Source organism: Oncorhynchus tshawytscha, linkage group LG26 (assembly GCF_018296145.1).
Source record: "Oncorhynchus tshawytscha isolate Ot180627B linkage group LG26, Otsh_v2.0, whole genome shotgun sequence".
Taxonomy (NCBI): domain Eukaryota; kingdom Metazoa; phylum Chordata; class Actinopteri; order Salmoniformes; family Salmonidae; genus Oncorhynchus; species Oncorhynchus tshawytscha.
The window spans coordinates 39142745-39158516 of record NC_056454.1 but is presented as its reverse complement, the minus strand read 5'-3'; the positions used below and the strand labels follow the sequence as shown (position 1 = coordinate 39158516).

Here is a 15772-nt window from a genome sequence, read left to right as displayed (position 1 = left end):
TTTCTTGAGTTATCTCCTATTTAATTTGGACTATTTTGAGGAAGTGTATACTGGTTACGGGGTCTCAAAATGGACAAACAGTACTATTGCCGCTTTTTTCTCGTTTTTCAAGCGGAAGTCTTTTAAGGGAATATGCGAGCACACTTGTTCGGTTCAGCTCGACGAGTTGGGCTAGGTGCCAGATGAACTTAAACACGCTGATGCCTTAACCCCCCCACCCAACCCTAAATGTATCTGAGTTCAGTATTGAAACATGCCACCCAACCAACCTGGAAAACTCAGCAAAAAAATAAATGTTTTTCAGGACCCTGTCTTTCAAAGGTAATACGTAAAAATCCAAATAACTTCAGATCTTAATTTTTAAAGGGTTTAAATACTGTTTCCCATGCTTGTTCAATGAACCATAAACAATTAATGAACATGCACCTGTGAAATGGCCGTTAAGACACTAACAGCTTACAGACGGTAGGCAATTGTCACATGTATGAAAACTTAGGACATTAAAGAGGCCTTCTACTGACTCTGAAAATCACCAAAAGAAAGATGTCCTGGGTCCCTGCTCATCTACGTGAACGTGCCTTAGGCATGCTGCAAGGAGGCATGAGGACTGCAGATGTGGCCAGGGCAATACATTACAATGTCTGTACTGTGAGACGCCTAAGAAAGAGCTACAGGGAGACAGGACGGACAGCTGATTGTCCTCACAGTGGCAGACCACGGGAAACAACTAGAGGTCGACCGATTATGATTTTTCAACGCCGATACCGATTATTGGAGGAGCAAAAACCTCGGATACCGATACATCGGCCAATTTTGTATAAAAAAATATATATATATTTTTTAATTTTATTAATTCATTTTTACATTTTATTTATTTGTAATAATGACAACTACAACAATACTGAATGAACACTTATTTTAACTTAATATAATAAATCAATAAAATAGATTTAGCCTCAAATAAATAATGAAACGTGTTCAATTTGGTTTAAATAATGCAAAAACAAAGTGTTGGAGAAGAAAGTAAAAGTGCAGTATGTGCCATGTAAGAAAGCTAACGTTTTAAGTTCCTTGCTCAGAACATGAGAACATATGAAAGCTGGTGGTTCCTTTTAACATGAGTCTTCAATATTCCAAGGTAAGAAGTTTTAGGTTGTAAGTTATTATAGGAATTATAGGACTATTTCCCTCTACCATTTGTATTTCATTAACCTTTGACTATTGGATGTTCTTATAGGCACTTTAGTATTGCCAGTGTAACAGTATAGCTTCCTTCCCTCTCCTCGCTCGAACCAGGAACACAACGACAACAGCCATCCTCGAAGCAGTGTTATCCATGCAGAGCAAGGGGAACAACTACTCCAAGTCTCAGAGCGAGTGACGTTTGAAACGCTATTAGCGCGCACCCCGCTAACTAGCTAGCCATTTCACATCGGTTACACCAGCCTAATCTCGGGAGTTGATAGGCTTGTATTCATAAACAGCAGAGCTACTGGCAAAACGCAGGAAAGTGCTGTTTGAATGAATGCTTACGAGCCTGCTGCCGCCGATACCAAGTGTCACTTGGAAGGATTGAATGACCTGTATTCTGCTTGTGATAATTAGTTATTCACAGTTTAAACCTGTCTGAATATCTCTTTAAATGTATTTTATTTTGATGTTCTCTCCTCTCTTCTGTCTCCTAGCAAGCAGGCGGTGTCCATGTGTCACAGTGTTTCGGTGTGGAGGAGTGGCCTATCACAGGACAGTCTCTGACGGGTGACAATGTTAGAGCACTGATTGACAGGGTGAACAGTCGTGCCCAGGGGGGCGTGAGGTTTGTGGGCTCGGTGCTCCAGCCGGCTCGAGGAGGGGCCAGTAACGATAGGATGCCTAGCCCCAGGAGGGGCTGCCGATCACTACCACGCACTCCTCCATGTACCCCTCCTGGTGATGGAGACACAGACCTGGAGGAGCACAGCCCTACCAACAGCCCTGGTGAGATTCTGTTTTTCTTGTCTCAACTTGTCCCGGGTCTCGTGTTCTCGTCTTTCCTTTCCACCTCTTTTCTTTTTCTCTCTTTCTCATAACTTGGAAGGATGGCAATGCGAGACTAGTTCTCTCATCTGTCTCCTCTCCTGAACAATGTTGACATGTTGGTTATATCAGCTCTCCACACACCCTCAACATGCTGAACCCATCATCACAGCCACACTGTGGAGTCCTGGATATTTTCTCCCTTCAACACTCATCTTCCTCTTATCCCCCTCTCCTCCAGTCGGTCAGTGTAGTTCAGTTTAACTCTGTGTTGTGTGGCCTTTCCTGCCCCAGGACTATCAGTCAGCACCAACTCTTACCCACCAAGCAGGGCACCAACTCCTCACCACAGAGACAACCATACAGTGACATGTCCTTGTCCTTAGCAGAGCGAGTGGAGTTCACATTATAGTTCCCATAACCTCCTTGGCTGTGTTTTTATCTAGTCTTCTTGTTCTCCTCAGTAATGGCTTGAACTGGCAGATTGATCTGACTCGCTTTTGTCTCTCTATCCTCTCTTTTCCCTCTACCCTCTCTCTTCTTCCTCCCTCTTCTCCCTCCCTCCCTACCTCTCTTCTCCCTGCCTCTCTCTTCTCCCTCCCTCCCTGCCTCTTTCTTCTCCCTCCCTCCCTGCCTCTCTCTCTGCCTCTCTCTCTTCTCCCTCCCTGCCTCTCTCTCTGCCTCTCTCTCTTCTCCCTCCCTCCCTGCCTCTCTCTCTTCTGCCTCCCTCCCTGCCACTCTCTCTCTTCTCCCTCCCTCCCTGCCTCTCTCTCTGCCTCTCTCTCTTCTCCCTCCCTCCCTGCCTCTCTCTCTGCCTCTCTCTCTTCTCCCTCCCTCCCTGCCTCTCTCTCTGCCTCTCTCTCTTCTCCCTCCCTCCCTGCCTCTCTCTCTGCCTCTCTCTCTTCTCCCTCCCTCCCTGCCTCTCTCTCTGCCTCTCTCTCTTCTCCCTCCCTCCCTGCCTCTCTCTCTGCCTCTCTCTCTTCTCCCTCCCTCCCTGCCTCTCTCTCTGCCTCTCTCTCTTCTCCCTCCCTCCCTGCCTCTCTCTCTGCCTCTCTCTCTTCTCCCTCCCTCCCTGCCTCTCTCTCTGCCTCTCTCTCTTCTCCCTCCCTCCCTCCCTGCCTCCCTCCCTCTCTCTCTTCCCCCCTCCCTCCCTGCCTCTCTCTCTTCTCCCTCCCTCCCTCTCTGCCTCCCTCCCTCTCTCTCTCCCCCTCCCTCCCTGCCTCTCTCTCTTCTCCCTCCCTCCCTGCCTCTCTCTCTTCTCCCTCCCTCCCTGCCTCTCTCTCTCTCCCCTCCCTCCCTGCCTCTCTCTCTTCTCCCTCCCTCCCTGCCTCTCTCTCTTCTCCCTCCCTCCCTGCCTCTCTCTCTGCCTCTCTCTCTTCTCCCTCCCTCCCTGCCTCTCTCTCTGCCTCTCTCTCTTCTCCCTCCCTCCCTGCCTCCCTCCCTCTCTCTCTTCCCCCTCCCTCCCTGCACCCTCAATTCAACTTTTCAATTAAATTTCAGGGGCTTTATTGGCATGGGAAACATATGTTTACATTGCCAAACAAGTGAAATAGATCATAAACAAAAGTGAAATAAACGATACAATCTACAGTAAACGTTACACTCACAAAAGTTCCAAGTGAATAAAGACATTTCAAATGTCATATCTTTTATACAGTGTTGTAATGAGGTGCAAATAGAATAAATAAACATACATATGTGTTGTATTTACAGTGGTGTTTGTTCTTCACTGGTTGACCTTTTCTTGTGGTAACAGGTCACAAATCTTGCTGCTGTGATTGCACACTATGGTATTTCACCCAGTGTGTGTGTGATATATATATATATATGGGAGTTTATCAAAATTGGATTTGTTTTCGAATTCTTTGTGGGTCTGTGTAATCTGAGGGAAAGATGTCTCTAATATGGTTATACATTTGGCATGAGGTTAGGAAGTGCAGCTCAGTTTTCACCTCATTTTGTGGGCAGTGTGCACATAGCCTGTCTTTTCTTGAGAGCCAGGTCTGCCTACGGCAGCCTTTCTCAATAGCAAGGCTATGCTCACTGAGTCTGGGTATAGTCAAATATTAACTTAAGTTTGGGTCAGTCACAGTGGTCAGGTATTCTGCCACTGTGTACTCTCTGTTTAGGGCCAAATAGCATTCTAGTTTTCTCTGTTTTTTAAATAAATTCTTTCCAATGTGTCAAGTAATGATCTTTTTGTTTTCTCATGGTTTGGTTGGGTCTTATTGTGTTGCTGTCCTGGGGCTCTGTGGGGTGTGTTTGAGAACAGAGCCCCAGGACCAGCTTGCTTAGGGGACTCTTCTCCAGGTTCATCTCTCTGTAGGCGATGGCTTTGTTATGGAAGGTTTTGGAATCGCTTCCTTTTAGGTGGTTGTAGAATTTAACGGCTCTTTTCTGGATTTTGATAATTAGCGGTTATCGGCCTAATTCTGCTCTGCATGATTTATTTTGTGTTTTACGTTGTACACGGAGGATATTTTTGCAGAATTCTGCATGCAGAGTCTGAATTTGGTGTTTGTGTCATTTTGTGAATTCATGGTTGGTGAGCGGACCCCAGACCTCACAACCATAAAGGGCAATGGGTTCTATAACTGATTCAAGTATTTTTAGCCAGATCCTAAGTTACATGTGGCACTGATATTTAGGCTGAGGTATGTATAGTTTTTTTTTGTCTGCTCTAGGGCAATGGTGTCTAACTGGAATTTGTATTCATGGTACTGGCAACTGGACCTTTTTTGGAACACCATTATTTTTGTCTTACTGAGATTTACTGTCAGGGCCCAGGTCTGACAGAATCTGTGCAGAAGATCTAGGTGCTGCTGTAGGCCCTCCTTGGTTGGGGACAGAAGCACCAGTTCATCAGCAAACAGTAGACATTTGGCTTCAGATTCCAGTAGGGTGAGGCCGGGTGCTGCAGACTTTTCTAGTGCCCTCGCCAATTCGTTGATACAGTTGAAGTCGGAAGTTTACATACACTTAGGTTGGAGTCATTGAAACTTGTTTTTCAACCACTCCACAAATTTCTTGTTAACAAACTATAGTGCTGGCATGTCGGTTAGGACATCTACTTTGTGCAAGACACAAGTCATTTTTCCAACAATTGTTTACAGACAAATTATTTCACTTATAATTCACTGTATCACAATTCCAGTGGTTCAGAAGTTTACATGTACTAAGTTGACTGTGCCTTGAAACAGCTTGGAAAATTCCAGAAATTTATGTCATGGCTTTAGAAGTTTCTGATGGGCTAATTGACATCATTTGAGTTAATTGGAGGTGTACCTGTGGATGTATTTCAATCCCACTTCTGACACCAGCCGCGGCTTTTGTGGAGCGATGGGTAACGATGCTTCGAGGGTGACTGTTGATGTTTGCAGAGCGTCCCTGGTTCGCTCCCAGGTCGGGGCGAGGAGAGGGACGGAAACTATACTGTTACATTGGAAATTTTGACATCATGGGGATATCAAGTAAATCAGCCAAGACCTCAGAAAAAAATTGTATACCTTCACAAGTCTGGTTCATCCTTGGGAGCAATTTCCAAACGCCTGAAAGTACCACATCGATCTGTACAAACAATAGTACACAAGTATAAATACCATGGGACCACGCAGCCATCATACTGCTCAGGAAGGAGACTCGTTCTGTCTCCTAGAGATGAACGTACTTTGGTGCGAAAAGTGCAAATCAATCCCAGAACAACAGCAAAGAACCTTGTGAAGATGCTGAAGGAAACAGGTACAAAAGTATCTAAATTCACAGTAAAACAAGTCCTATATCGACATAACCTGAAAGGCCGCTGAGCAAGGAAGAAGCCACTGCTCCAAACCACCATAAAAAAGCCAGACTACGGTTTGCAACTGCACATGGGGACAAAGATCATACTTTTTGGAGAATGTCTTCTGGTCTGATGAAACAAAAATAGAACTGTTTGGCCATAATGACCATCGTTATGTTTGGAGGATAAAGGAGGAGGCTTGCAAACCAAAGAACACCATCCCAACCGTGATGCACGGGGGTGGTAGCATCATGCTGTGGGGGTGCTTTGCTGCAGGAGGGACTGGTGCACTTCACAAAATAGATGGCATCAGGAGGCCGGAAAATTATGTGGCTATATTGAAGCAACATCTCAAGACATCAGTCAGGAAGTTAAAGCTTGGTCGCAAATGGGTCTTCCGAATGGAGAATGACCCCAAGCATACTTCCAAAGTTGTGGCAAAATGGCTTAAGGACAACAAAGTCAAGGTATTGGAGTGGCCATATCAAAGCCCTGACCTCAATCCTATAGAAAATGTGTGGGCAGAACTGAAAAAGCGTGTGCGAGCAAGGAGGCCTGAACCTGATTCAGTTACACCAGCTCTGTCAGGAGGAATGGGTCAAAATCCACCCAACTTATTGTGGGAAGCTTGTGGAAGGCTACACGACACATTTGACCCAAGTTAAACAATTTAAAGGCAATGCTACCAAATACTAATTGAGGGTATGTAAACTTCTGACCCACTGGGAATGGAATTAAATAAAATCTGAAATAAATAAATCTCTCTACTATTATTCTGACATTTCACATTCTTAAAATAAAGTGGTGATCCTAACTGACCTAAACCAGGGAATTTTTACGAGGATTACATTTTAGGAATTGTGAACAACAGTTTAAATGTGTTTGGCTAAGGTGTATGTAAACTTCCGACTTCAACTGTATGTCACGGCCCGACCATAGAGAGCTTTTTATTTTCTATGTTGGTTGGTTGGGGTGGGTCATCTAGGTAATTACATTTCTATGTTGGCCTGGTATGGTTCCCAATCAGAGGCAGCTGTTTATCATTGTCTCTGATTGGGGATAATATTTAGGCAGCCATTTCCCTTTTTGTGTTTTGTGGGATCTTGACTTTGTATAGTTGCCTGTGAGCACTATAGCAGCTTCACGTTTCGTTTTGTGCAATGTTTTCTTTGAGTTTCACTTCATAATAAAGAGGATGGAATCATACGACGCTGCATCTTGGTCCACTCATTATGACGATCGTGACAGTATATATGTTGAAGAGAATGGGGCTTAAGCTGCATCCCTGTCTCACCCCCCGGTCCTGTGGATTTTTTGTTTGTTTTTTTGTGTCAATTTTTACTTCACACCGTTGTTTGTGTACATGGATTTCATAATGTTGTATATTTTCAATGAATTTGTATAGCAGACCCTCATGCCAAATTGAGTCATAAGCTTTTTTGTCATCAACAAAGCATGAGAAGACTTCACTTTTGTTTTGGATTGTTTGTTTGTCAATTAGGGTGTGCAGGGTGAATACGTGGTCTGTCGTACGGTCATTTGATAAAAAGCCAATTTGACATTTGCTCAGTACATTGTTTTCGCTGAGGAAATGTACAAGTCTGCTGTTAATGATAATGCCCAAGGTTGCTCTTGACGCATATCTCACGGTAGTTATTGGGGTCAAATTTGTCTCCACTTTTGTGGATTAGGGTGATCAGTCCCTGGTTCTAAATATTGGGGAAGATGGATGATGTTCAATGATGTTCAAGTATAGCCCATTGGAACTTGTGGTCAGTATATTCAATCATTTCATTTAGGATAACATCGACACCACAGACCTTTTTGGATTGGAGGGTTTCTATTTTGTCCTATAGTTCATTTAATGTAGTTGGAGAATCCAGTGGGTTCTGGTTGTCTTTAATAGTTGATTCTAAGATTTATATTAGATCTTGTAAAGGTTTTTGCTGTTTGTTCTTTGTTATAGAGCCAAAAAGATTGGAGAAGTGGTTTATCCATACATCTCTGTTTTGGATAGAACTCTTTGTGTTGTTTGTTTAGATTTTCCCAGAAGTGGTTAGATTCTATGGATTCTTCAATTACATTGAGCTGATTTCTGACGTGCTGTTCCTTCTTTTTCCGTGGTGTATTTCTGTATTGTTTTAGTGATTCACCATAGTGACGGTGTAGGCTCAAGTTTTCTGCGTCTTTGTTTGTGGTTGGATAGGTTTCTCAATTTCTTTCTTAGGTTTTTGCATTCTTCATCAAACCATTTGTCATAGTTGTTAATTTTCTTAGGTTGTCTGCTTGAAATTTTTAGATTTGATAGGGAAGCTGAGAGGTCAAATATACTATTTAGGTTTTCTACTGCCAAGTTTACACCTTCACTATTACAGTGAAACCTTTTCTCCAGGAAATTGTCAAGAAGGGGTTGAATTTGTTGTTGCTTAATTGTTTTCCACACTATTTTTCTTCCATCTATAGAATTTCTTAATATTCAGTTCCTTTGGCTTTGATGCCTCATGACTGAGCAGAGCTCTGTTCAAGTAGTGTGATTTTGCTGTGATCTGATAGAGCGTTCAGTCAGTCCACTGACACCCCTAATAGACTCTGGGTTGAGGTCAGTGATAAAGTAGTCTACAGTACCTGAAAGATTAGTGGAATCTGTGTGTAGCTGGACAGGTAGGATGACTGACAGTGAAGGTAAACAGGAGGTCACGTGTCAGGTGACAGAGGAATGGATGAGACTGAGGCAGGAATTCCTTTAACCATAAAGTGGTATATTTACTGAGTAGTCTGTGCTGCATCACAAAGGAAACAAATAACATGTATCCAATCAAATTCATAATCCCATACCAATCATTCATGATTAACATAATTAGGGAAGTCAACAATCCAGTTCATTAAGAAGTCCATATTAATCATCCGTGAGTCATTTAGGCTCGTAACTATTTATCATAAATCATGAAAGAATACAAACAGTGGTCATTCAATTTATAATCCCCATTAGTTTGATATCAAAGTCGATCAGTTAGCAAACAATGACATTTCTCATTTCACCCTTTCAATTGTCTTCATGTGTCTTCATGTGTACATATAATTAATTTCATTTCATATTAACCATATGGATTGCATAATTGGCCTTTGAGGATCTGTAGGGCCATGATCATTGACAATTCACATTACACAATATGTTTGAAGCTGCGCTCCAAGCCGTGCTCCGCGGTAATAACTATTAACAATAACTGATGGCCCATCTCCGGATCGCAACAGATAGTTCAGATGAAAGGTGACAGAGTCGGTGGATTTACGTGGATTCATGGACGCACAGAACTTCTGGATCAGACTGAGTTAAGGAAGAGAAAGCAGTGAGCTCAGGCGATGGCAATTTCCTTCTTTTATGGAGTTGAGATCTGTCTGACATTTCCACCTGACCTAATTAAAGTGCCCCTGGCCCAGCTGAGTAAGTGGCAATGAATTAAAGGATTATTCCACCAACTCCATGGGCCTTTTCTACAGTACTGCCAAGAGATGACTATGTACATACCACACGTCTGACAGCTGCAGGAGTTGTGACCCATTTTTGTTGATTATGTTGTTGTAGTTGTGTCCTAGGGGGGCATATGGGCGAGGGAATGCTGTCACCTCCAGGTAGGTGTTTGTCCCACTGTGTGCTGAGGGTGTTGGGTTCTTGTCCAGTTCTGGCATTTAGGTCGCCACAGACTAGTACATGTTCCTGGGCCTGGAAATGGTTGATCTCTCCCTCTAGGATGGAGAAGCTGTCATCAATAAAGTATGGGGATTCTATTGGGGGGATATAGGTAGCACACAGGAGGACATTTTTCTCTGTTGAGATTATTTCCTTTTTCATTTCTAGCCAGATGTAAAACGTTCCTGTGTTGACTAATGTAATAGAGTGGGTTAGGTCTGCTCTTACCTTGTTAGCATACCCCCTGACTCTCTTCCCTGTTGCACACCTGGAAGTTTGGTGGATGGGACTACCAGCTCTCTGTAACCTAGAGGGCAACCAGTGGGTCCGTCTCCTTTACACCATGTTTCATGTAGTATGACAGTGTCTGTATTTCCAATTTATTTGATGAAGTCTGGGTTCCTGCTCTTTAGGTCAAAGGCAGATGACCTCAGACCTTGAATATTCCAGGATGAGCTAGTAAAAGCTTTATGTTCCATAGTGTCTAGTGTTGTTTTTGTGTGGTTTAGGCCCGGACCATCACCGAGCATGTTGAGCATCTCTCTCTCTATCCTTACCTCCTCCCCATCTCTCAGACCTGAGGTTGCTGGTGTTTTTCCACTCGTGGGCACCAGGGTGTGCTCCTCTGGACACTCTGGCCTGCCAGTACCACCAGGGGGCGCTGTCCATGCGCGTGTCCAGGAAGGGTCAGATGGTCAGCTCGCTGGAGGCCGATTGGCTGGAGCTGACTGCAGCCTACTACCGCAAAGGCTGGTCATTGGTGGACTCGTTTGTGTACTGGGACACACCCAAAGGTACTGTCAAATACTAAGATATAGAGAGACTTCTAAGGTGAATGTAAGATGCATGTACATCCGTGCCCCCCTCATACACGTGATCTTATTCATTATGATTCACAACATACAACTAAACTTAGATCAGCAATCGTACTCTGAGAAAACGAGCCTAGGAACTACTGTGTAGTAGTGGCATGTATAACTCTTCTGTAGTGACAGCCACATCAGGCTTAGAAAGCAAAAACAACAAGCATGCTGTGACATCTTGCCTAGGAGTTATAAGCTCTCCAGCAATGATAGGCCAACATCCTATTACAGTTTACTTCTCTGGAAGAGAGGATGGGATTAAAGAGAGATTAAGAACACTTTGTCCTCATCCATCTCTCGTGAATCCACATCTTTCTCAATCATCCTTCTCTCATTCTGCTACTCTATCCATTATTGTCTTTTCAGAAATCTGTTGTGTTTTGTCTCCCCGCTTCCTTCGTCCCACGGATCAGTCACTTTCTGTTTCCCAGTCCCTGCTCCTTCTCTCCCTTGTCCTCCCCCTTCTATCCCTCCTCCTGCTCTATCCTCCTTCTCGCTCTTCCTGCTCTCTCCTCCTTCCTTCTCCTCCCCTTCTATCCCTCCTCCTGCTCTATCCTCCTTCTCCCTCTTCCTGCTTTCTCCTCCTTCCTTCTCCTCCCACTTCTATCCCTTTTCCTCCTCCTGCTCTCTCCTCCTCGCTCCCTTCTCTCTCCCTCCTCCTCCTTTTCTTTCCCCTCCCTCCCTCTTCTTCCACTGTGGCTATATTTGGACCTCTCTTCCCAACCTGGCTTCTTGTTGCACCATAGACTGGCAGCATAAAATCCACATCATTTGTAGACATCTGGGGCCTGAGAGTATAGCACACGGGGTTCTCTCACTCACATTCAGCCTACTTCTTCATGTCTTTAACTAGCTCATTGTCATGCCAATGACATACTTTCAGTACTGACTAGAATTCACTGCCTCGCAGAGCATTGTTCACGTTGCAGTTCAACAGCTACTGTTAAGGTATTTTATTTAACCTTTATTTAACTAGGCAAGTCAGTTAAGAACAAATTCTTATTTACAATGACGGCCTATCAAAATGCCTCCTGCGGGAACAAGGGCCTGGGATTTAAAATATGTAAATAGATACAATATAAATATAGGACAAAACACACATCACCACGAGACAACACAACACTACATAAAGAGAGACCTAAGACAGCATGATGACAACACAACACTACATAAAGAGAGACCTAAGACAGCATGATGACAACACAACACTACATAAAGAGAGACCTAAGACAGCATGATGACAACACAACATAACAACAACATGGTAGCAGCACAAAACATGGTATAAACATTATTAGGCACAGACAACAGCACAAAGGGCAAGAAGGTAAAGACAACAATACATCTCACAAGGTATCTGGTGACGCACGACTGTCCACCGATTTGCATTCATGTAACTCAGATTTATGTATGATTTTCATGTTTTCTGGTTGGTTGATGTGTGTTGATACACTGAACAAAAATCTAAACACAACATGTAAAGTGATGGTCCCATGTTTCATGAGCTGAAATAAAATATCCCAGACATGTTTCATACACACAAAAAGCTTATTTAGCTCAAATTTTGTGCCCGAATTTGTTTACATCCCTGTTAGTGAGCATTTCTGCTTTGCCAATATAATCCATCCACCTGACAGGAGTGGCATATCAAGAAGCTGATTAAACAGCATGATCATTACACAGCTGCATCTTGTGCTGAGGACAATAAAAGCCCACTCTAAAATGTGTAGTTTTGTCACACAACACAATGCCACAGATGTCTCAAGTTTTGAGGGAGTGTGCAATTGGCAGAAATTCCACTATGCCCTCAGATGAACCGGCATGAACAGGCAAAGCGTCAATACAGGACTAAGATTGAATCCTACTACACTGGCTCTGAGGCTCGTCGGATGTGGCAGGGCTTACAAACTCTGTAGTCTGTAAAAGGAAAACCCAGCCGTGAGCTGCCTAGTGACACGAGCCTACCAGATGGGCTAAATGCCTTTTATGCTTGCTTCGAGGCAAGCAACACTGAAGCATGCATGAGAGCACCAGCTGTTTCGGACTACTGTGTGATCACGCTCTCCGTCGACGATGTGAGCAAGACCTTTAAACAGGTCAACATTCGCAGGGCCAGATGGATTACCAGGCCGTGTACTCCAAGCATGCGTGGACCAAGTGTCTTCACTGACATTATAAACCTTTCCCTGACTGAGTCTGGAATACCTATATATTTCAATCAGACCACCGTAATTCCTGAGCCCAAGAATGCCAAGGTAACCTGCCTAAATTACTACTGCCATGAAGTGCTTTGAAAGGCTGGTCATGGCTCACATCAACACCATCATCCCAGAAACCATAGACCCACTTAAATTCGCATACCGCCCCAACAAATCCACAGATGAAGCAATCTCAATTGGACTCCACACTGCCTTTTCCCACCTGGACAAAAGGAACACCTATGTGAAAATGCTGTTCATTGACTACAGCTCAGCGTTCAACACCATAGTGCCCACAAAGCTCATCACTAAGCTAAGGACCCTGGGACTAAACGTCTCTCTATGCAACTGGAGCCTGGACTTCCTGATGGGGCTGTTGTGGAGCGGGTCGAGTGGTTCAAGTTCCTTGGTGTCCACAACACCAACAAACTATCATGGTCCAAACACACTAAGACAGTCGTGAAGAGGGCATGACAATGCCTATTCCCCCTCAGGAGAATGAAAAGATTTGGCATGGGTCCCAGATTCTCATTTTTTTTTTACAGCTACACTATCGAGAGCATCCTGACCGGTTGCATCACCGCCTGGTATGGCAACTACTCAGCATCTGACCGTAAGGCGCTACAGAGGGTAGTGCTTCCTGCCATCCAGGACCTCTATACTAGGCGTGTCAGAGGAAGGCCCAAAAAAATTGTTAGACTGACTGCAGCCACACAAGTCAGACTGTTCTCTCTGCTACCGCATGGTACCGGAGCGCTAAGTCTGTCCAAAAGACTCCTTAACAGCTTCTACCCCTAAGCCATAAGACTGCTGAACAATTAATCAAATGGCTACTCGGTAATGGTACCCCCTGTATATAGCCTTGGTATTGTTATTTTGTGTTACTTTTCATTTTATTTTGTACTTTAATTGTAGTAAATATTTTTAACTGCATTGTTGGTTAAGGGCGTGTAAGTAAGCATTTTACGGTTGTTGTATTCGGCGCATGTGACAACATAAGCCGCCTCCAACGTCGTTTTAGATAATTTGGCAGTAAGTCCAACCGGCTTCACATCCGCTGACCACTTGTAATGGTGTCGTCTGGGCGAGCGGTTTGCTGATGTCAACGTTGTGAACAGAGTGCCCCATGGTGGGGTTATGATATGGGCAGGCATAAGCTACGGACAACGAACAAATTTGCATTTTATCGGTGGCAATTTTAATGATACCGTGATGAGATCCTGTCGTGCCATTCATCCGGTGTCATCACTTCATGTTTCAGCATAATGCACAGCCCCATATCGCAAGGATCTGTAAACAATTCCTGGAAGATTGGAAATGACCCAGTTCTTCCATGGCCTGCATTCTAACTTGACGTCACTCTTTGAGCATATTTGTGATGCTCTTGATTGATGTGTATGACACAATCAAGAGCCTGATCAACTCTATGCGAAAGAGATGTCCGCTGCATGAGGCAAATGGTAGTCACACCAGATACTGACTGGTTTTCTGATCCACACCCCTACAATTATTTTGTTTAAGGGATCTGTGAGCAACAGATGTATATCTGTATTCCCAGCAATGTGATATCTATATAATTATTTATTTATTTAAACTGACTGATTTCCTTATATGAACTGTAACTCGGTTGGATATTGTTGCATGTTGCGTTTATTTTTGTTCAGTATAGTTTACTGTGAGTGTGTGTGTGTTGTTGTCAGGTGAGCCTGTGCCCAGGTCACTAGAGGGGCTGTTTGTCTATGAGGAGAGAAGCACTGCCCCTCCTGCCAATGACACTATCGTAGTGGAGCAATGGATCGTCATCGAGGTCAGAGAGCCGTGTGTGTGTGTGTGTGTGTGTGTGTGTGTGTGTGTGCATGCGTGGGTCAGTCAGTGAGGACAGGTGAATGTGTTGCAGTAGGTATTCCCTAGGGAAGATCCTGTAGAGAGAGAGAGGTTAGCATTATGTGTGTGGGGGGGAGAGATTAGCACTGTGTGTGTGGGGGTGTGTGGGGGGAGAGATTAGCACCGTGTGTGTGGGTGTGTGTGTGTGTGGGGGGAGAGATTAGCACCGTGTGGGGGGAGAGATTAGCACCGTGTGGGGGGAGAGATTAGCACTGTGTGTGGGGTGGGGGGAGAGATTAGCACCGTGTGTGGGGGGAGAGATTAGCACCGTGTGTGGGGGGAGATTAGCACCGTGTGTGGGGGAGAGATTAGCACCGTGTGTGGGGGAGAGATTAGCACCGTGTGGGGAGAGAGATTAGCACTGTGTGTGTGTGTGTGTGGGGGGGGGAGAGATTAGCACCATGTGTGTGTGTGGGGGATTAGCATCATGTCTGTGGGGGGTGGAGATTGTGTGTCAGCAACCCTAATGGTAACACAAGATGGATAAACAAGTGTAGAAAACATTCAACAATTACCTTTATCCAGTGTTTGACAACATTGTTGTGCTGTGTAGGGTTCTGATGTGAAGACAGATTACGGGCCACTCCTTCACACACTGGCTGAGTTCGGCTGGCTGCTCACCTGTGTCCTGCCCACACATATCATCCGCCATGACAGGTAACACACATAATTGATGGACATTTTGATATTAATGTTGTTGGACCAGTCTTGGCTCAAATCTCTGTACTCAAGTGATGAACCTGACATTGCACTTAAATGTTTTGTGTGTTGCCTGATGGCAGTGGAGGGAAAAGTACCCAATTTTCATACTTGAGTAAAAGTAAAGATACCTTAATAGAAAATGACTCCAGTGAAAGTCACCCAGTAAAATACAACTTGAGTAAAAGTCTACGGTTTGAAATATACTAAATCATTTCAAATTCCTTATATTAAGCAAACCAGACAGCATAATTGTCTTGTTTATTTTAATTTAGGGATAGCCAGAGGCACACTCCAACACTCCGACATCATTTACAAACTTAGCATGTGTTTAGTGAATCCTTCAGAGGCAGTAGGGAGGTCCAGGGATGTTCTCTTGATAAGTGTGTGAAATTGATTTTTTTTTTTTTGTCCTGCTAAGCATTCAAAATGTAACGAGTACATTTGGGTGTCAAGGAAAATGTATGTAATTTTCTTTAGGAATGTAGTGAAGTAAAAGTTGTCAAATATAAATAGTAAAGTACGGATATCCCAGAAATCTACTTCAGTAGTACTTTAAATATGTTCACTTAATTTACACGCCTGATGGTCCAGAACAAACACGTCAATTTTGTAGCCCGGGTCCTCACGCCTTATTTGACTGTTT

The 15772-nt window shown here is 44.0% G+C and overlaps 1 protein-coding gene across 1 annotated transcript in view; it reads left to right on the top strand.

Annotated features, from left to right (window-relative positions):
• Positions 1–15772, top strand: part of LOC112224869 (raftlin-2-like) — a 43885-nt gene that overhangs the window by 25515 nt on the left and 2598 nt on the right. The window contains exons 3-6 of the mRNA XM_024388487.2: positions 1686–1977; positions 10058–10276; positions 14244–14350; positions 14981–15084. Coding sequence (XP_024244255.1) covers positions 1686–1977; positions 10058–10276; positions 14244–14350; positions 14981–15084 — 722 coding nt within the window. The remainder of the gene's footprint in view (positions 1–1685; positions 1978–10057; positions 10277–14243; positions 14351–14980; positions 15085–15772) is intronic.